Source organism: Budorcas taxicolor, chromosome 14 (assembly GCF_023091745.1).
Source record: "Budorcas taxicolor isolate Tak-1 chromosome 14, Takin1.1, whole genome shotgun sequence".
Taxonomy (NCBI): Eukaryota; Metazoa; Chordata; class Mammalia; order Artiodactyla; family Bovidae; genus Budorcas; species Budorcas taxicolor.
The window spans coordinates 40,187,099-40,208,224 of record NC_068923.1 but is presented as its reverse complement, the minus strand read 5'-3'; the positions used below and the strand labels follow the sequence as shown (position 1 = coordinate 40,208,224).

Here is a 21,126-nt window from a genome sequence, read left to right as displayed (position 1 = left end):
GAGTGGGTTGCCATTTCCTTCTCCAGGGGATCTTCCCGACCCAGGGATCGAACCCAGGTCTCCTGCATTGCAGGCAGACGCTTTAACCTCTGAGCCACCAGGGAAGCCTTGAGTAAGGGAAGTCATGCAAAATTCTTAAGGTTTTCAGTGGCAAAATGTGTGGCAAAGAGACTGACATAGGGGCTTCCCTGGTGATTCAGTGGCAGAGAATCCACCTGCCCTTACAGGAGATATGGGTTCAATCTGTAATCTGGGAAGATCCCATATGCCTTGGAGCAACTAAACTCATGCGCCACGACTATTGAGCCTGTGCTCTAGAGCCCAGCAGCTGCAAGTACTGAGCCCCTTGCCCTAGAGCTCATGCTCTTCAACAGGAGAAACCACAGCAATGAGAAGCCTGTGCACCATGGCTAGAGAGCAGCCGCTGCTCTCTGCAACTAGAGAAAGCCTGTGCAGGAACGAAGACCCAGCACAGCCAAAAATAAATAAATAAATAAATTTTTTTAAAAGAGAGACTGACACAACTTTCTGGGGATCCCTCAAGGATTCCTCAGCAGGGAATTTGTGTGTGATCAGAGATTAGGTGACAACAATCCCCAACAGCAGACTCCAGACATAGCCAGGTATTGTAAAGAAGGAGAAAGAGATATATTCACCAACCAGCCTTGTGATTTTGCCTCAATTAAAAACCCTCTATTTAAAGTGAAAATAATAATTCTCTGCCATAAACTGTTGTGAGGATTAAATTCACAGTGTGGCACAGGACGTGCCCGATGCCTGGAAGCATCACTAATACCAATACACTCTCAACCAGGAAGACGCTAGCTGTTGTTTGCAGGAGTGCCATATTTGAAATTAGATTCCGAGACACCCTGTGGAAGTATCAGAGCCAGGGAAGAAATAGAGGCAAAGAGAAGAGAAACAGAGAATGTGCAAAGAGGAAAAACAACACGTCACTTTAAAACCCTCACAACAAAATGTACCCTCTATTTTCTTGTCTGATGCTACATTTTGCAGTATAGTAGCAATAACTTCTACTGCTTTATGGTGCACTCACAATAAATGGCTTGGGAGCTTGATTTACAGCCTTAGTGAAGTGCAGGCATTTAATCATCTCTAGCAGCTGCTTAAAGTTCGAATATCACCCTTCAGGAGCGATTACCCAGGAACCGTATTTAAAGGGCAGGAGAGCTGGGGGCTGACCCTCTGGTTGAGGTTCAGGGCTCAGGGACTGAGGGGGCTTCTTTCGAAGCTCTACAGTCTGCTCTTTGTAAAGTGGTCAAAAGATGCTTCGTGGCTGACTGGGAACTGGGGAAAGTAGCTAACAGCCCAGAAGAACTTCAAATTATATAACAGAAGCCCCCTAGGTCCCTAGGCACTCATTCAGAAAGTCAGCTACACCCATGAGAAAATCTCACAGTGCAGGCAGCACAGTGATTAAAAACGCCCTCTCCCCATCCCCTCTTGTACTGACTCTGGCCTTCTGAAGAGAAGGACACACGGCCACTGGAGCAAAATTTCAAGTTAAATAATTGAGAGAATCTCTCTCTGAGTTGGCTGCTTCATCCAGGCCATACTCCAGGAAGGACAAATTTATTCTTAGACCCTTGAATTTCTAGCCATTAGAGAAGACTCTTTTATCTACAAGGTAATGAGTGTCATGCCTTTTGAACTCCTGGGTTTATAAGTGAGAAATCGGGAGGAACAGGTGGCCTGGAAAGATATGCTGTCAATAAAAGCTTGCTCTCCCACTTCTGATGGTCCCTTCCCACCACAAATGTGCCTGGCCGGCGTCACAAGGTCACAGAAGCCATGTGACATCTGACATCTACTGGAGGAGCAGCCACCCAGTGAGGCAGGGACACACGCTGCCGTGTTAATTCAGAGCAGGGACCCCACTGCTCTGCTGTCCATCCAATCCATACAGGAGATGCTTCTAACAGGCACGCTTTCAAGGGCCTGAGCACGATCGAAGGGGATGTTGATAGTGGGCAGAAGGCAGCTGAGCCCTGAACTGAGAGGAATTAGAGCGTGAGTGCTGAAGCATGTTTGACAAGTTCTTTTGGAAGAAGAGGATTTAAAGGGAATATTTGAAGAACTATTTGACTAATCCATTGACGAGCTACACACGTGTCCAGCAGGTTGAGGAAGACGCGTAAACTCTTCTAACTTCATTTCCGCACCCATCAGAAGCTTCTTAAAAGCATATAAGAGAGATGTAGTCCATTTTATAAAGACCTTAAACTGAATGAGAAATTGTTATCTTGGGCATTTCACACTCTGCGTCAGGTACAAGTGGGAAAACTACCTGAATTAAGGAAAAAAGAAAGGGTTCTCTGTGTGTCAGACCCCTTCCTGCCTGGCACCTCATTTAACTCACACAGCTCTATCAAAGACACATAATTATTACCAGATAGTGAGGAAACCAAGGATCAGAGGAGGCACGTATCTCACCAGGGTCACGCTACTGGAACTGTAGAGCTGGGGTTCTTCTCACCAGCTGAATGCTGACACACGAACACTCATCTTAGTGGAAGGAACAGGCAGCAAAGATGAACCTTCATCGCTATCTTAAATCAGACTCATATTAGGACCACTTTCTATGACATGTTCCAAGCAATGTCCAGATTCCTCTGTTGGGCTTGGATTAAAAAAAAAAAAAAAGTTGTTTTTGTTGTCACTATTACTATGGTCAAATAATTACATTAGAGGTTGGACAGGATCTCAACATTTGATTGGCCAGACTTTGGTGAGACTGGAGTACATAGCAGTGGGATTTACCTGTTGATTGATGAGGTCCTTGGCAAGTCTTTGGGGCCTGAGTGACTCTGGGAGAGGCTTACATACTGGTGCCTCAATCAGAGCCCCCCAGAATGACTGAACGGCCCCCACGTTTGGCAGATGGGTCCTAGTGGTGAGCTGTGCAGAATGGCGTTAGGTCTGAGACCCAGCCTGTTGTAGCCATGTATCAGCTGTGTGGTCTTGGATGGGTTAGGTAGCCTCTCTGAGTCTCAGTCACATCACCTGCAAATTAAGGACGTGACTAGTGGCCGCCTAAGAGCGCTGCCGCCTGCCACACGGTTTGCTTTCGTGGTTGTCATAACTCTCCTCTTCGGTTCATTTTTGCTCACTCCCAAGGTCACAACGGTTGGGAAACCTGTCACTCCCAGAGGGATGCTGGGAATGTTTCCACAGGAAGAGCAGACTGCGAGACATTTTCTGGAACCTCTCTCGACAGGCCTTGAGACTGGAGAGGAGGGTTCTCTCACGGCCCTGATGAAAACAAGCGCCTGGCTCGGCTACCCTCCTCCCCTCCCCAGTTCAGCACTGACATGTTAGAAGTCCGGCCCCTTCTGTTCACAAGTTCTTATACTTAGGATGGCGAAGCCCAACGGGGTGCCGAACACCTGCTGCTTGTAAAAAGCTCTCGGATGCTCTTGAAAAAGCTAAAGGCGAGCCTCCATCAAGTGGCTTATTTACAGTCCAAAGACTTGTATCCCACCACTGCCTCGGGGTTTTACTCAGAAGAGAAAACCCCCTTAATTAATGCTCATCTCCCACCACAGCTGTCGGGACCCGTGCCACGCCAGCCCTTCCGAGGTTGCCACAGGTCAAAAGGAACTAATAACGTTTGAAGGAGCCCAGTCACCAGCGTATCCATCAAATCAATTACTGCCTGGTGTGAGGGGACGAGGAGCCGCTGAACACCCCCAGAAAACAGCGGCGAGTGGAAAAGCGCATGCGCCCTGAGGGCAGACAGACTCCTGGTTGTCTGCTTCATTATAAAGTCAACTTGGCAGTGTCCTTGTTTCCAGAACCTTGGCAGCCGGAAGGTCAAGTCCCCTAGTAAGATCTATCTTCCCTTCGTTTCGTGCCTGGAGGGACTGGGGGCTGGTGTGAGATGCCATTCTGGAAACGGCGGCTCCTTAGGACCTTTGGGAACTTGCCCAGAGCCGGACTACTGTAGCCATTCAGCACGTCACTGGAGTAAATGCGAGAGCCAGTGAAGCCTGGATTCATCCCACTAAACAATAGCAAGTCTTACAGTAAATAGATGGGCTTCCCAGGTGGCTCAGCGGTTAAGAATCCACCTGCAATGCAGGAGACGCAGGTTCGATATCTGCATCGGGAAGAAACCCTGGAGAATGAAACAACGCACTCCAGTATTCTTGCCTGGCGATGGTGAATCCCTTGGACAGAGGAGCCTGGTGGGCTACAGTCCATGGGGTCACAAAGAGTCAGAGGCGACTGAAGCAACTGAGCAGGCACACATGCATACTAAGTAGCTAATTACAGTAGAAAGTGGTACCAATAATTGTCGCCATATATTGGATGCTAATGATGTGTCAAGGACTCTGCCAAGTGCTTTACCTGTATTATCACTAATTCCCACAGCAGCCACAGGGGACAGGTAGGGTTATTGCCAGTTCCCATTTGACAAAGCTGAAGTCTTAAAGGGGCTTCCGTGGTGGCTCAGATGGTAAAGAATCTGCCTGCAATGCCGGAGACCTGCATTTGATCCCTGGGTTGGGAAGATCCCCTGGAGGAGGGAATGGCAATCCATTGCAGTATTCTTGCCTGGGGAACTCCATGGGCACGGGAGCCTGGCAGGCTAGAGATATAGTATTATACACTGTAATGTAATTGACTAGGAGCCAACTTAAGGCTCTTCCCGTGAGAAGTCAGATTGACCTGGGCAAAGTCATACTGAGCCATGCTAGAACCCAAGGGACAAGGAAAAATCAATAATTCCTATCGTGCCTACTTTAAAGTTTTGACATATTGTTCATGAATAATTTTTGTTTGCATGAATTTTGATCCTAAAATATAGTTTTTGACAATATTATTTACTTTGATTAATGAGTGCTTCGGTACCCCTTCAATTTTGTGCTCAGGCAAATACCCCAGCCCCTCACCCTGATCTGAGCCCTGGGGCTGAGGTCTTGGCTCAGGCTCCCAGGTCTTCAAGCCAGATGGTTGTGCTTCATCGCAGATGTTTTGTCCCTAGTTCTGTATGTTGGGGAAGGAGAGCCCACAGGATTCACTGCCTACTTATAATAACTCTCTATACTTGAAAGCAGTAATCAAGCTGTTCATCAGCTGCCTTTTCTCTCCACTAAATTACCCTAACGTGGCTCTTCCTTATAATGTGTCAGCCTCCTTAAAGAACCAAGTTTTCAACTCATTTTCAACCTGGCCACTGATTTTTGAGCTTTTAGTTGTAAATAATACAAGGACAAAAGAATGTCCAGTGTAATTTTATGTATTTGGACTTGCAATGCATTTCTGATTGTTTTTCCTCCCCTCATTAAAGTACTTGGGGGCCAGCTTGTCTACAGAGCACCAATGGATGCTACTGTAATCTATGAAAGTGAAAGTGTTAGTCGCTCAGTTGTGTCCGATTCTTTGCAACCCCATGGACCATAGCCTGCTAGGCTCCTCTGGCCATGTATTTTTCTAGGCAAAAATACTGGAGTGGGTTGCCATTTCCCTTCTCCAGGGACCTTCCCACACAGGGATCAAACCCTGGGTCTCCTGCATTGTAGGCAGACTCTTTACCATCTGAGCTACCAGAGTAGCCAACTGTAGTCTGTGGCAAGGCTATTATTACCTGAACCACCCTGCTCCCAATGCTTTTCTGATATCCTGAGACTATAATAAGCATAAATAACATAATAGACTATAATAAGCATAATAAAAGGACATGTGACTTCTCAGAGCCTCCCAGCCACAATTAAGCTACTGTGCAGGACTCTGGAGCAGGGTGTCTTGGAGTCTCAGCTGTATTGTCTGTACTTTCCAGGTGGAGGGAAGTTAGTCATGGCGTCAAATTCTGCCACCCTTAGAACATCTTGTGGGCCAGTATCCTACATCTCTACCTGATTTGGAGTTCTTTCTTAAGAAACAACTGCCATTTATTGACTGTGCTAGTGTGCGTACTAAGTCACTTCAGTTATGTCCAACTCTGTACAACCCTATGAACTGTAGCCCACCAGGCTCCTCCATCCATGGGAAATCTCCAGGGAAGAATACTGGAGTGGGTTGCCATGCCCTCCTCCAGGGGATCTTCCCCACCCAAGGATCAAACCTACATCTCCTATGTCTCCTGCTTTGGCAGGCAGGTTCTTTAGCACCAGACCTGGGGACTACCACATTGCAGGCAGATTCTTTGCCATCAGAGACACCAGGGAAGCCTATTTATTGACTACCAACTAATGTTAGTCTATGATCATGGTCATCTCAGGTGAGAAAATGAGGTTAATATGAGTTTAATCAACTTGCTCAGGATCATAGGGCTGGTTGGAAGGGGGCTGGGATTTGAAACTTGGCCATCTGGCTTCCAAGTCAGTGCATTTAATCATTATCTTATTCTACCTCTTGGACCCTATCAACTGCAGCAATTGGGGTTAATCCTTGCAACAGCTCCACATGCCAGATAGTATACCCATTTCTGCTCTTTGGGACCCCATGGACTGCAGCCCACCAGGCTCCTCTGTCCATGGGATTCTCCAGGCAAGAATACTGGAGTGGGTGGCCATTTCCTTCTCCAGAGGATCTTCTTCACCAGGGATGGAACCCAGGTCTCTTGCATTGCAGGTGGATTCTTTATCATCTGAACCACCAGGGAAGCCCCAAAATAGCTTAGCCAAATTTAACTCTTTTTTTTTAAAACTGAGCAAAATCCAGAAAAAAATGGACGTGGTTCCTCAGTGCTCACATCTTCCCCTCCATGGGAATGGCATTCCTGGGCACATCAGACTGTGCGGCACCCATGCAAGTGCAGCTCAGAAACAAGACGGAGATTTCTTTTTTATCAGCCCTTAAGGGAAAAGCTGTGAATTCTTGCCGATGCTGATGAGAGTTTAGGTGAGAAAGATCAAAAGCCTCATTGAGCAAGAGTGGCCCCGAGACTTCTGTTACACACTGGGCCGGTGAGCTGAAATGTACACTCTGCTGACCCTGGAGGTGCTGGCTTCCTTCCATGAATTAGTAGGTAGTACAACCTGGTGCGTCGTGTCCAACCCTTTGCGACCCCATGGTCTGTAGCCTGCCAGGCTCCTCCGTCCATGGGATTCTCCATGCAAGAATACTGGAGTGGGTTGCCATTTCCTCCAGGGGATCTTCCTTACCCAGGGATGGAACCCACATCTCTTGTATCTCTTGGATAGGCAGGCAAATTCTTTACCACTATGCCACCTGGGAAGCCCAAATGAGTAGGTGGGTGCTGATTTAATCTGGCTCATTTCCATTCAGCCTGGCTGCCTCAGAAAAGACAGAAGTCTAGAAGCTCCTGCCAAGACCCCATTTCTGGAGGAGGCTGGTGGATGTGCTGGGAGCCCAGAGACTCTGGGCCTCTGTGTGCATACTTAGCTCTGTATGTGCCCCTGGTGGACAGCACTCCCCGCCACTCACCAGCCTGCGCTCTCGCTCAGGCTGTCCGGGGTCTAGATGAATGAGATTTACATAGTTTTAATAAATATTAATAACAGTTTTAATCTCAGTACACCTTTCATATGAGACATTCAAATGGCTTTCCAGTTGTCTCAGACTCCCCGAGAGAGTCAAGTAATCATTTTGCAAAGCTACACCAACTTTTCAGGCCTCCAGGGCTCAGTTAGGCTAGGTCTGTGTGATGGGGAACATGTCTGGGGAGAAAGCCAACAAGTGCTGAGGACAGCAAGGGGCAGATAGACTCATCAGCCCACTTCCATCTTCAAATATCATACTCTTGTCTCTGGTTTCAATTTATTTACCATCTGTGCTATATTATTTTTATTTGTTGCTGTTGTTTAGTTGCCAAGTCATGTCCAGCTCTTTGCAGCCCCATGGACTGTAGCTTCTCTGTCCATGGGATTTCCCAGGCAAGCATACTGGAGTGGGTTGCCATTTCCTCCTCCAGGGCATCTTCCTGACCCAGGGATTGAAACTGAGTCTCTTGCATTGGCAGGTGGATTCTTTACCACTGAATACTATAAGCCCATTTTATAAGCCCAGTATTCATGTTAATACTTTAAATATTACTGCATGTTTACCATGTACCATGCAACAAGCTGTGTAACTTAAATGCATTATTTCATTCAGTCTTCTCAGCTACATTATTAAATAAGCTTGCTTATCATCCCCTATCATTTTGCCTTTTCATACTGTTCATGGGGTTTGCCATTCCCTTCTCCAGTGGACCACATTCTGTCAGGCAACAAAGGTCCATCTAGTCAAGGCTATGGTTTTTCTAGTGGTCACGTATGGATGTGAGAGTTGGACTGTGAAGAAGGCTGAGTGCTGAAGAATTGATGCTTTTGAACTGTGGTGTTGGAGAAGACTCTTGAGAGTCCCTTGGACTGCAAGGAGATCCAACCAGTCCATTCTAAAGGAGATCAGCCCTGGGATTTCTTTGGAGGGAATGATGCTGAAGCTGAAACTCCAGTACTTTGGCCACCTCATGCGAAGAGTTGACTCACTGGAAAAGACTCTGATGCTAGGAGGGATTGGGGGCAGGCAGAGAAGGGGACAAGAGAGGATGAGATGGTTGGATGGCATCACCAACTCGACGGATGTGAGTCTGAGTGAACTCCGGGAGTTGGTAATGGACAGGGAGGCCTGGTGTGCTGCAATTCATGGGGTCGCAAAGAGTCAGACATGACTGAGTGACTGAACTGAACTAAACTATCATCTCCACCTTCCAAGTGAGAAAACAGAGTCAGAAAAGAGAGAGGTTACTTGTCCCGCCCGGGTCATATAACCAGTAAATCACATGACAGTATCATAGTTCAGACTGAGGTTTGTTTGCTTCTGATCATCTGTGGCTGTCAATGGGATAGCCTTAACCTTTCACCTTCTTGTTAAAGCCAAAATGGTTTGGAACAAACAGTATTCTACAATTTAAAAAAAAAAAAAAAAAAAACCCTCTAGCCTGGATAGGAGGGGAGTGATAATGGATACACGTATATGTATGGCTGAGTCCCTTTGCTATATGCCTGAAACTATCACAACATTTTTAATCAGCTATACTCCAGTATGAAATAAACAGTTAAAAATAAAGCTGCTTCAAGTAGACCCAGCCTTTGGTGGAGGAAGAGAGGAGGGGTGGAAGTAAGAGTGTGTACGTGTGTACGTGTGTGTGTGTGAGAGAGAGAGAGAGATTACTTTAAAGAACCTAGTGAATCAGAAGCCTATTGAGTGAATTTTAAAATCCCTCTCCATCCATAGGATCAGGCTGAATGAGCTTCACATTCATGAACCATTAGAGATGGAAGGTGTTTCAGAGATTACCTAGTTCATGCTCTTCATCTTACACCTAAGGAAACTGAGGAGAAGAGACATGAAGTACCTCGTTCGAGGTTATCATAATCATAAAGATTTGAATGATTCCCTTGGAGACTTGTTTCTTTTTGCTTCTTAACACCACATTTGGAGATCTTTACAGACCAAAGACTAACAGAAAACAAGATACTATATGGTGATGGTCTCTTCACATCTAAATCGTTGCTTACTGGTGTTCTGTGTGTCACGTGTCTTAGCAGACAGAAGTTCTCGAACACGTGTGACAACTACGCACCGATGAAGTCAGCACGATCATTCTCCAGAGTCATCAGATTTTACTGTTTCAAAATCCAAAGTGTTCGTGTGTCCTTTCCAAGAGGACAGCTGTTTCTGCTAGTTAAACTAGGGCTCTTGTCCACTGTGGATGGCTTATGTCTCAGAAGGAATTCTCCCGTGGTAGGGGTCAGCCGTCCATGTGTTTGCATCATTACCAGACAGTGGTGCCCAAAGCACTGTTTGCTGGGAGGGACATGTATTTTCATCATGTCCTCAGTGACTTAGCACACGCCTGGCACCAAGTCTACACTCAACAAATGTTTGTCAAGTGAATGATGTATGGGTGAATGTGAGGACCTGGAAATCTTTAATTGGAAGATAATTGCTTTACAATGTTGTGTCTGTTTCTGACATATGACAACACGAATTAGCCATGAGTATACATATGTCTGCTCCCTCTTAAGCCTCCCTCCCACCCCACTAGGTTGTTGCAGACATCCGGCTGGGCTCCCTGTGTTATACAGCAGCTTCCTGCTAGCTGTCATTACACATGGTGGTGCATACATGCCAATCCCAACTTCCCAATTTGTCCCACCCTCTCCTTCCTCTCCTGTGCCCACAAGTCCGTTCTCTACATCTTCATCTCTATTCCTGCCCTGCAAATAGGTTCATCAATTTAGAAGAAAAAAAATGGACCAAGTTCATTAACAGATCCTTCACAATAAAATACATACAGATGGCAAGTTAGCATATGAAAAAAAAAAAAAAAAAGACCTGGAAATCTTTCTCATCGGTAGAACACTGTAATGAGAGGCTCATCCTTAACGCCTATGGGATAACAGAGCAGAGACACAGCAGGGCATCCTGGGCTGCGGTGCAGATCTGAACCACCTATATATAGACTGATAGTAGTAAAACATTCCAATACCTTTTCAGGGTTTGCTGTTGTTTAGTCACTCAGTCGTGTCTGACTCTGCAACCCTGTGGACTGCAGAATGCCAGGTTTCCCTGTCCTTCCCCATCTAGATTGCCCTATTCCAGTTTTTCAACCAGAAAACAGTCGGTGGGGTCGCTAAAGTGTCCCACGCTAATCATCTTTAGGGTGAAGCCTAGTCATATGAGGCACTAAACAGCACCCTAGAAATTTCTTTTAATTATATTTGGATGAGGGGCTCTTTGGTATATTTTGAAAGTTAAACCTGTGTTTCCCCAAGTACCATAATTTCAGTATGATACCCCTGTGAGAGCTCAAGTCACAGGCAAAGTTTTGGAGATTAGTCCATACATTCTTTCTAATTCAACATTTATTGCCTATTGGACTATGTGCCCAAGAGATAAACATGAAAAAGCTGCAGTCTGTTGCCCTCAAGGAAACTGCAGTCTTGGGAGGAGGGGTAAGAAAGAACACACACGTAGGCATGCAATTATAATAACGCCAAGATAAGAGAACTCACTCTCAAATCAACCCCCATTCTGTATCTCACTCGTTGTGTGACACTGAATGAGTTGCTTAACTTTGCAAAACTGGGATCATAGGAATACCATCATGAAAAGTTCTTGGGTGGATTAAATGAGATTATATGTGTTCAAAAATATCAGCTATAATAACAGTGGTTCTTAAACTGCTGTTGTAAATACCTGAGTAGAAATACGTGGGCAGAGGAAGACACCTCATGGAACAGGGTTGGGATGGACGTTGATGAAGACTATCTTTCCGAAGAACACTAGAGATAGGTATGAGACAGTGGGCAGGGTATGTCCAAGTTGGTTCGATTTGGCATTCGAAATGTTGACCCTCCTTCAAGTCTCTGGTGGAGTGAGTCCAGAGGCTTGGAGACATGTCAAAACCACAATTACTAGTATTTAAGGCAAAACTTACACTTCCAACCAGCTGGACTGGAGACCATGAAAGAAAGCAGAGGGTGAAGCAGAGCAGGAGATGAAGAAGAATTGTAAAGGGCTTTATTTTACTTTGAAGACTTGCAGGTCATTGAAGAATTTTAATGAGAGGAGTGACATAGTGGAATTTTCGGAGGGTTACTCTGACGATTGTAAAGACTAGAATGGCTCAGAGGAGACTGGACCAGAGGCACGGAGCCTGTCAGAAGGCTGTCTGAGTGATGCAGGTGAGAAACAAGAACTTACACTAGGGCAGTAGCCATAGGAGCCACTAAAAACAAGAGACTCAAGCGGGTTTTAAAAAGAAAGGAGCAGGACTCAGCAATTAATGAAATGTGAGGAGCAATGGCAGGGAGTGGTCCAGAGAGACACTCAGATTTCTGGCTCAAGAGACTGGATGGATGGAAGAGCGGGAAAGATGATGCACTCAGTTTGGGACGTGTTGAGTTTGTAGTTATTTATGGGACTTTCAGGAGAAATGTTCGAAGGTGTTTGGGTGGAAAGGTCTGGCATGCAGAAAAAATGTCAGGTATTAAACTCATGGACAGGATCCAAGGAATTATTTCATGTGTTGAAAATACTTGATTTAAAGCCATCTACTGCATCCACTTTTCTTGTTGTTAAAGATGAGAACATAAAAGACGGAATATATGGATCTTCTAAAAGACCAGATTTCAGTTTTATGAAAATATGTGACCCCCTCTGATGAACAGAATAACTTCTGAGGTCTCTACAATTCTAACTTGTGTTCCAAAACATTGCTGTGGATCTGGAATCACCTTCTGATGGCAGTGAAAAACCCGTGGCCTTGAAAGTTTCTTTGTAGATGAAGATAATGAGTGCATGTGTGTGTGATAAGTAGCTTCAGTCATGCCTGACTCTGTGCGACCCTATGGACTGTAGACCAACAGGCTCTGCTGTCTGTGGGATTCTCCAGGCGAGAATACTGGAATGGGTTGCCATGCCCTCTTCCAGGGGATCTTCCTGACCCACGGATCAAACCCACACATGTTAATGTTTCCTGCATCAGCAGGCGAGTTCTTTCCCACTGGCGCCACCTGGGAAACCCGGATGTAGAGAATATATATGTTTAAATAAGAGCCCATTATCCATAAAGGCGTATAGCCCCAAACATGCAGTGACAATGCTTATGAAACAGAGGAACCAAATAAAGACACTATCTACATTTACCTACTCTGATCCCAATTGGCTGCGAACAGCAGAAGAATCTTCCTGCCGTAGTGATCACGGTTTTCCAACACTCCAGGGAACCCATCAATGAGAGCCCTCTTAATGCCAGGATCATCGGCCTTGAAGTTTTTGAACATGTCCAGGTTTAGCTGGCGGTACTGGAAGTACTGGGCCAGGAGTCTGAAGGCATCTGCTTGGTGAAACTTCCTGGCTCGGAGAAACCTCAGGATGAAGGCATCATCTGTGCGTAAGAATCCGATGTCAGGCCTGGTGATGATCATGTCTCTGACTTGCTGGATATCCTGGTGTAAAACGTCTGGGTTTTCATTCAGTTCCAGGCGTGCTTTCTCTATAGTCTCTGGGCTGAGGCCAGCCTGTAAATGGGTCATCTTGGCTGAATCTCCTTTCGAAGTGCTTAATTTCTGATGTTTGGGAAGAAAAGAGACTGGTCCCATTCACGTGATGGTCTGCTGAAATCGTGGCCCATTCAACAGTCTTTTTACCACCAAGCTGCCACTGAAACAGACAAGCAGAGGCTCTTCTTTCTGTTCCTGGAAAATGGTTGGACATTCAGATTCTATGTGGTGGTGGCCAGCCAGAAGAGAAGCCAAACCAAGGCCATTGCTTACTGCAAAACAAATACACACAAGAGAGACAAATAGATGATACAAAGAAGGTCTGGGCAAATGACCTGGAACTCAGAAAAGCAGTATATTATGCTGTAGAGCTGATTAGAAGAATAAAGGGTATATATTATTTAAAATAGGGTCTTTGGCATAATTTCATTATTCACACCTTCAGTGTGTAATGGGTTTCCCTGATAGTTCAGTTGGTAAAGAATCTGCCTGCAGTGCAAGAAATCCCAGTTCGATCCCTGGGTCAGGAAGATCTGCTGGAGAAGGGATAGGCTACCCACACCAAGTATTCTTGGGCTTCCCTTATGGCTCAGCTGGTAAAGAACCCTCCTGCAATGTGGGAGATCTGGGTTTGATGCCTGCGTTGGGAGAAGGGAAAGGGTACCACTCCAGTATTGTGGCCTGGAGAATTCCATGGACTGTATAGTCCATGGGTTGCAAAGAGTCGGACACGACTGAGTGACGTTCGCTTTCACTTTTCACTGTGTAATATGCAAGTCTTTGCAATACGTTTAGGAAGTTTTTTATGATACCGACTAATTAACAGTCTACAGTCAGACTAGGAATAGCTTGCTTTTTTAATGAGTTACCCAGGAAAAGAGAAAAATTCTCCTCTGTTGCAGCCTGTTTTATGGGGCTGTTCACAGGCATTCAATCAGAGACATTAGGGCCTCCATTAGCTTCTTTTCTCAGTTTCTTTCACAGAAATACCCCCTTTTTTAAAGGCAGCCATTTGCAGCTTAACAGTGAAAAGGGGCTTTTAAAGTCACCCTATTGTAACCTCATGGTACCTAATTACTCAAACTGAACTAAATGAACTGGAGCAGGGAGAGAAGGACAGGCTTATGGCTGGAAGCTTGACCTTCGATAATCAAATTCAACAGCAGTGAGAGAGAGGCTCATGTGAAGACATTTCCCAGCAGTCTCACTCTTCTGCTGAGGACAAAAGGTCTTGGAACTCTTAGTTGTCTTCTTTCCTGGCCCAATATCCATATGGACTTCAAGGTCACTTTTTGGTATAACTTTTCTGTTATCCTAAGATATTACTTTACTTATGATAATGATTAAGTTCTTTGTTTCATTTTTCCCTTGGTGAAATGTCTTTATTTTTAATTTATTTTTGATTGAAGTATAGTTGAATTGCAATGCTATGTTAATTACTGTTATACAGCAAAGTGACTCAGTTATTCTTTTTCATATTCTTTTCCATTCTGGTTTATCACAGGATATTGAATATAGTTTCCTGTGCTATACAGTAGGACCTTGTTTTTTTATTTTTCCCATTCTATATATGACAGTTTGCATCTGCTAATCCCAAACTCCCAGTCCAGCCCTCTCCCACCCTCCTCTCCCTTGGCAACCACCAGTCTGCTCTCTCTGTCTGACTCTATTTCTATTTCACAGCTAGGTTCATTTCTGTCATATTTTAGATTTCACACCTAAGTGACATCATATGGTATTTGTCTTTCCCTTTCTGACCTGCAATCCCAATCCTAGGCATATAACCAGACACAACTGTAGTTCAAAAAGATACATGTTCACAGCAGCACTTTTAACAGTAGCCACGACATGGAAACAATCTAAATGCCCATCGACAAATGAATGGGAAAAAGATGTGGTACGTACACAAGACTGAGTACTACTCGGTCATAAAAAAGAACCGTAAGTTTCCAGATGTTCAAGCTGGATTTCAAAAAGTCAGAAGAACCAGAGATCAAACTGCCAACATCTGCTGGATCATGGAAAAAGCAAGAGAGTTCCAGAAAAACATCTACTTTTGCTTTATTGACTACACCAAAGCCTATGACTATGTGTATCAAAACGAACTGTGGAAAATTCTTAGAGAGAAGGGATACCAGACCACCTGACCCGCCTGTTGAGAAATCTGTTTGCAGGTCAAGAAGCAACAGTTAGAACTGGACATGGAACAGCAAATTGGTTCCAAATCGGGAAAGGAGTACGTCAAGGCTGTATACTGTCACCCTGCTTATTTAACTTATATGCAGAGTACACTTGTGAAATGCTAGGTTTGATGAAGCACAAGCTGGAATCAAGATTGCTGGGAGAAATATCCGTAACTTCAGATACGCAGATGACACCACCCTTATGGCAGAAAGTGAAGGGGAACTAAAGAGCCTCTTGATGAAAGTGAAAGAGGAGAATGAAAAAGTTGGCTTAAAACTTAGCATTCAGAAAACTAAGATCATGGCATCCAGTCCCATCACTTCATGGTAAATAGATGGAGAAACAATGGAAACAGTGAAAGACCTTATTTTGGGGGGCTTCAAAATCACTGCAGATCGTGACTGCAGCCATGAAATTAAAAGATGCTTGCTCCTTGGAAGAAAAGCTATGACCAACTTGGACCGTATATTAAAAAGCAGAGACATTACTTTGGCAACAAAAGTCTGTCTAGTCAAAGCTATGGTTTTTCCAGTAGTCATATATGGATGTGAGAGTTGGACTATAAAGAAAGCTGAGCGCCAAAGAATTTATGCTTTTGAACTGTGGTGTTGGAGAATACTCTTGAGAGTCCCTTGGACAGCAAGAAGTTCCAACCAGTCAATCCTAAAGGAAATCAGTCCTGAATATTCATTGGAAGGACTGATGCTGAAGCTGAAACTCCAATACTTTGTCCACCTGATGCAAAGAACTGACTCATTTGAAAACACCCTGATGCTGGGAACGACTGAAGGTGGGAGAAGAAGGGGATGACAGAGGATGAGATGGTTGGATGGCGTCACCGACACGATGGATATGAGTTTGAGCATGCTCTGGATGTTGGTGATGGACAGGGAAGCCTGGCGTGCTGCAGTCCATGGGGTCGCAAAGAGTCAGACACAACTGAACAACTGAACTGAACTGATAAGAAAGAATGAAATTAATGCTGTTGGTAGCAACACGGATGCAACTAGAGATTAGCATACTTAATGATTGTTTTAAGCCCTTCAGGTTTTTCTACCTAAATGATATACAGACAAATGCTCATATTATTTGCATCTTTCTCATTTTAAATATGTTCAAGCTCTCTCAGACATCAGTTTGGTCTAACCTAGAAGTACCAAAAATCAGAAGACATATTAATTTTAAAAAAACTTGGAGGTGTGTATTTTTTCCCCCTAGCTTTCCTAGATCAAACAGTATTTGCAATAAGAGGCAGAACATTTACTTACAACATAATTATTAACACTTTATCATACAAAATAATTTTAAAGATAAAAGAATTCTTTCAACTTAATTTAGGACTAGCTGTAATTTCTATAGGGAGATAATCACTTCACACATTTCTGCTTTATATTGCCTTTGTGATAGATGAATATGGGTTCAGATAATTAGTATTCATTTTCAAGAATGAATGTAGAATAGTAAAAGTTTTATTTATAAAATGTTGGCTTTGCAAAGAAATTTGTAAAATGTAGCATTTAGCTCTGAAAGTGAGAAAATAAGTATAACAAAGTCCTTATTCTCACTGATTCCAAAACTGAAGATAGTAAAGGAATATAGTTCTCTATGAACTAGTCCCAGGATTGGAAGAATGTTTAAAATCCATCTAGTTCAATGTCCATCTAATGTTAAAATTCCCTCTTTAACAACCTCACCACACTCTTTCAAAACGTTCCCTTATTTGATGTCTCCCTCTTCAAATTCTTCCCTGGACTTCCCTGGTGGCTCAGATGGTAAAGTGTCTGCCTACAATGTGGGAGACCCAGGTTCAGTCCCTGGGTCAGGAAGATCTCCTGGAGAAGGAAATGGCAACCCACTCCAATATTCTTGCCTGGAAAATCCCATGGATGGAGGAGCCTGGTAGGCTACAGTCCGTGGGGTCACAAAGAGTTGGACACAACCGAGCAACTTCACTTCTTCAAATTCACCTCGATACCCACTGTGTGCTTCTCTGGTGGCTCAGACGGTACTGAATCCACCTGCAATGTGGGAGACCTGGGATTGATCCCTGGTTTGGGAAGATCCCCTGGAGGAGGAAATGGCAACCCACTCCAGTATTCTTGCCTGGAAAATCCCCATGGACAGAGATCCTAGCTGGCTGCAGTCCATGGAGTTGCACAGAGCTGGACATGACTGAGCGACTAAGCACACTGCATACCCACCGCCATCTACCTTGGCTCTCACCCACCAGTGGCTGAGATGATCATATAGTTTATTATCCAAATTTAGACACCAGGAGGCGCTAATAACAACAAGCAGAACTGGGGACAGTGCCGAGCAAACCCAGATGATCCCTCTACTAGTGCGTGACCTTTCTGTCGCTACTGCCAGTGGACAAATTTCAGCACCCATTTATGTATGCGTGACCCCATTAGCATTTGATGTTGATGACTTCTTAAAACTATTTTCTCACTCTTTTCTGTAATTCCATGTACCCTATTTTTCTCCCAGCCTCTGTCCATTCCTGCTCCATCTTCGTATGTGCTCACCATTTCTATGTATTATTTTCCAGGGTCCAACCACAATTTAACCACCTACATGTGGGAGACTTCAGTCCACAGCTCTCTCCTGATGCTCAGGTGTACTTATATATCCAGCTGCCTACTGAACACCCCCACTTAGATGTCCCCTAGGCCCCACACACTCAATATGTTCAAAACTGAATTCATCAGCGTTCCTCATCCTGCTCTTCGACCTCCCCCTCTTACTGACTGACATCATCTGTGTCATTTCCCACGCTGGAAGTCTGGGCGTCAGCTATTATTCCATCCCCTCCCTTACTGCCCACATTCAGGCAATCACTTCCATAATATTTCTCAGATCTTCCCAGTCCTTTCCATCCATTTTCATGGTCTTTGTTTAGACCACATCACTACTCATCTGTTTAGTCCTGCAATATCCCCTTGATGGTATTCTTGCTGCCAACCTTGACTTTCCCTTGTCCATTCTTTGTATTAATATTTAAATCTTCTCATGTGACTCCTTTTTTAAAATTGATTTTTACTGAAGTATAGCTGCTTTACAAAGTTGTGTTACTTTTCTACGGTATAGCAGAGTCAATCAGCTCTATATATTCATATATCCCCCTTTTTTTGGATTTCCTTCTCATTTAGGTCACTCCAGAGCACTGAGAAGGCAATGGCACCCTGCTCCAGTACTCTTGCCTGGAAAATCCCATGGACGGAGGAGCCTGGTGGGCTGCAGTCCACTGGGGTCGCTAAGAGTCGGACACGACTGAGCAACTTCACTTTCATTTTTCACTTTCATGCATTGGAGAAGGAAATGGCAACCCACTCCAGTGTTCTTGCCTGGAAAATCCCAGGGATGGGGGAGCCTGGTGGGCTGCTGTCTATGGGGTCGCACAGAGTCGGACACGACTGAAGCGACTTAGCAGCAGCAGCAGCAGGGCACTGAGTAGGGTTCCCTGAGCTATACAGTAGGTTCTCATGCGTTATCTATTTTATACACAGTATTGATAGTGTACATATGTCAAGCTCAACCACCCAATTCATCCCAGCCCCCCATGTCACTCCTTGATCAACATCAATCAATAGCTTCCAGTTGTTCTAGGATGAAATATAAAACCCTGTGACGTGGACCTGGTTTCTGAGACGCCGGTCCCCATCTGTGTCCCCAGATCCACCATCCATCCATGCTGCCACACCAAGACACTTGTGGTCTCTTCTCTCACCCCTGGGCCTTGGAAAAAGGTGCTCCCTCTGTCTAGAACAACCACTAACTCCTCCTACCCTTAAGGAGTCACCACCCAGGAACTCTCTCTCATCTTCAGAGGTCAGGTGTAGTCCCCTCACCCTTACCAAAATGACATTTTATCACCAGTTTCCCCTCTCCCTCCTTACTCTGAACTCCTCACTCAGAATCTCCTTGATTACCTGATCTTACTCATTTGTGTTTCCCCAGCACAGTCTCTGACACACAGAGGGTTTGTGCCATGCTCAGAGACTCTTCATTGTGTTCACTGCCTATCCTCAGTGTCTGGGACAGTGCCTGCACTAAGTAGGTGCCGTATGTGTACATCCATATAGGACAAATGCATAAAGTAGTCACAATGTTGGTTCACTGAGTGAATAAGTGGTTTCCCCTTCTGTTTCAGTACCTCTGGGAATGTTTTCCTTAAAAGTGTTGCAGCTGCCTTCATTTCCCTCCTTATATACAAAGTAATTTGTTCCTAGAAGAAGTTAGCCTAGGCACATTGTGCTTCAGATCTTTGCCTCTTTGAAGCATTCTGCGTGAGGTTCAGGGTTCCAATCTTAGCACAATGTGCTCAGAGTACAAGGCATAGCAAAGGCTGGTCCCTGACAGAATATTTAAAGCTGCTGGGAGCAACTTCCTTACCTTACAGTTCAGGGAACTCAACAACGTTTCCAGGATAAATTACAAGGGTTTCAGGGGGAGAGTTGAAGCTGCATTTTTCACGGCCCACATCCATAGTTATGCCTCTGATCTATAATCTCTGAAATAAATTTGCTTCACTCTATATCTTTATTCTGTGCTCAGCATACAGTGAGAGTTGCTGGAGAGAGTGCCCAAGCCAGGGTCACCAGTTTTCATGCTTAGGATGAAACAGACATTTTCCATTAAAGTCAAACCCTTCATTTCAGAAATCTGAATAGACTTCTACTTAAATAATAGCTCCATCAATAATATTTAAGGCACTAAAAATACTGTGCTATACGAGAATGTTCTTCAGATATAGCATTTTTAATTGTGATATTTTTTGTTCACACGAAGGATTTGGTTCTCATTCAATGTTTCTGAATTGGTCAAACAGGTATAAAGAACACACTGGACTTGATATCACCTGAAGAAGTCAGAGTGGTTTCTGTCCTGGTGGTATAATAAGAATTGCTTTAATTTGGTATTTATTATCACCGTGTTTGTTATGTCCCAGGCACTTGCATACTCTAATTTTTTTACATGGTATATGATTTAATTCCTGTGCTGTCTGCTAAGTCGCTTCTGTCGTGTCCAACTCTTTGCCACCTCATGGACTGTAGCCCATCAGGCTCCTCTGTCCATGCAGTTCTCCAGGCAAGAATACTGGGGTGGGTTGTGTTTCCTCCTCCAGGGGATCGTCCCAACACAAGGATCCATGGAACCTGCGTCTCCTATGTCTCCTGCATTGGCAGGCACGTTCTTTACCGCTAATGCCACCTGGGAATTTACTAGATCAATTCTATGAGATGAGTATACTATTGTCCCCATTTTTCAGATGAGGAAATAGGCACAGAAGATGGTAAATGACCTTCCTAGAGTTACACAGTTACCAAGAAGCAAAACTGGGTTTAAGTTTATATTTCTAAAATCCCATGTTCCTTACTATGGTGCTCTTCTATCCTTACATATAGCAGAAAGGTTCTAATATTTACTACTTAAGACCTATGTCACCTTCAGCTAGTTACCGTCCCTCTCAGAACCTTGCTCTCCTTTCCTGAAATCCCTTCCAGCCTTACTTCCCTGGTGGCTCAGACAGTAAAGCATCTGTCTACAATGCGGGAGACCTGGGTTCGATCCCTGGGTCGGGAAGATCTGCTGGAGAAGGAAATGGCAATCCACTCCAGTGCTATTGCCTGGAAAATCCCATGGACAGAGGAGCCTGATAGGTTACAGTCCATGGGGTCGCAAAGAGTCGGACACGACTGAGCGACTTCACTTTCACTTCACTTACTCTTCTATAAGCTTAAATGTGCCTAAGGGGTTAATAGACAGTTTTAGGTAGCCTAGCAACCGACTTTACAAATGTGTGGTTACCATCTTGTCCCCATATTTCATTTGCAGATGGACTATTTAAAATCTAGCTATCTGTGACTTTTCAAGCCATCATTGATTTTTGCTTTCTTTATGTATGTTCCTAGGGCTTGACACTGGGAATGACAAGTCAGAAGCCTTGACACTCTGT

At 44.5% G+C, this 21,126-nt stretch overlaps 1 protein-coding gene across 1 annotated transcript in view; it reads right to left on the bottom strand.

Moving 5' to 3' along the window:
• Positions 1 to 13,082, bottom strand: part of CLVS1 (clavesin 1) — a 147,032-nt gene extending 133,950 nt beyond the window's left edge. Inside the window, exon 1 of the mRNA XM_052651918.1 lies at positions 12,628 to 13,082. Coding sequence (XP_052507878.1) covers positions 12,628 to 13,082 — 455 coding nt within the window. The remainder of the gene's footprint in view (positions 1 to 12,627) is intronic.
• Between the last annotated feature and the right edge of the window lie 8,044 nt (positions 13,083 to 21,126).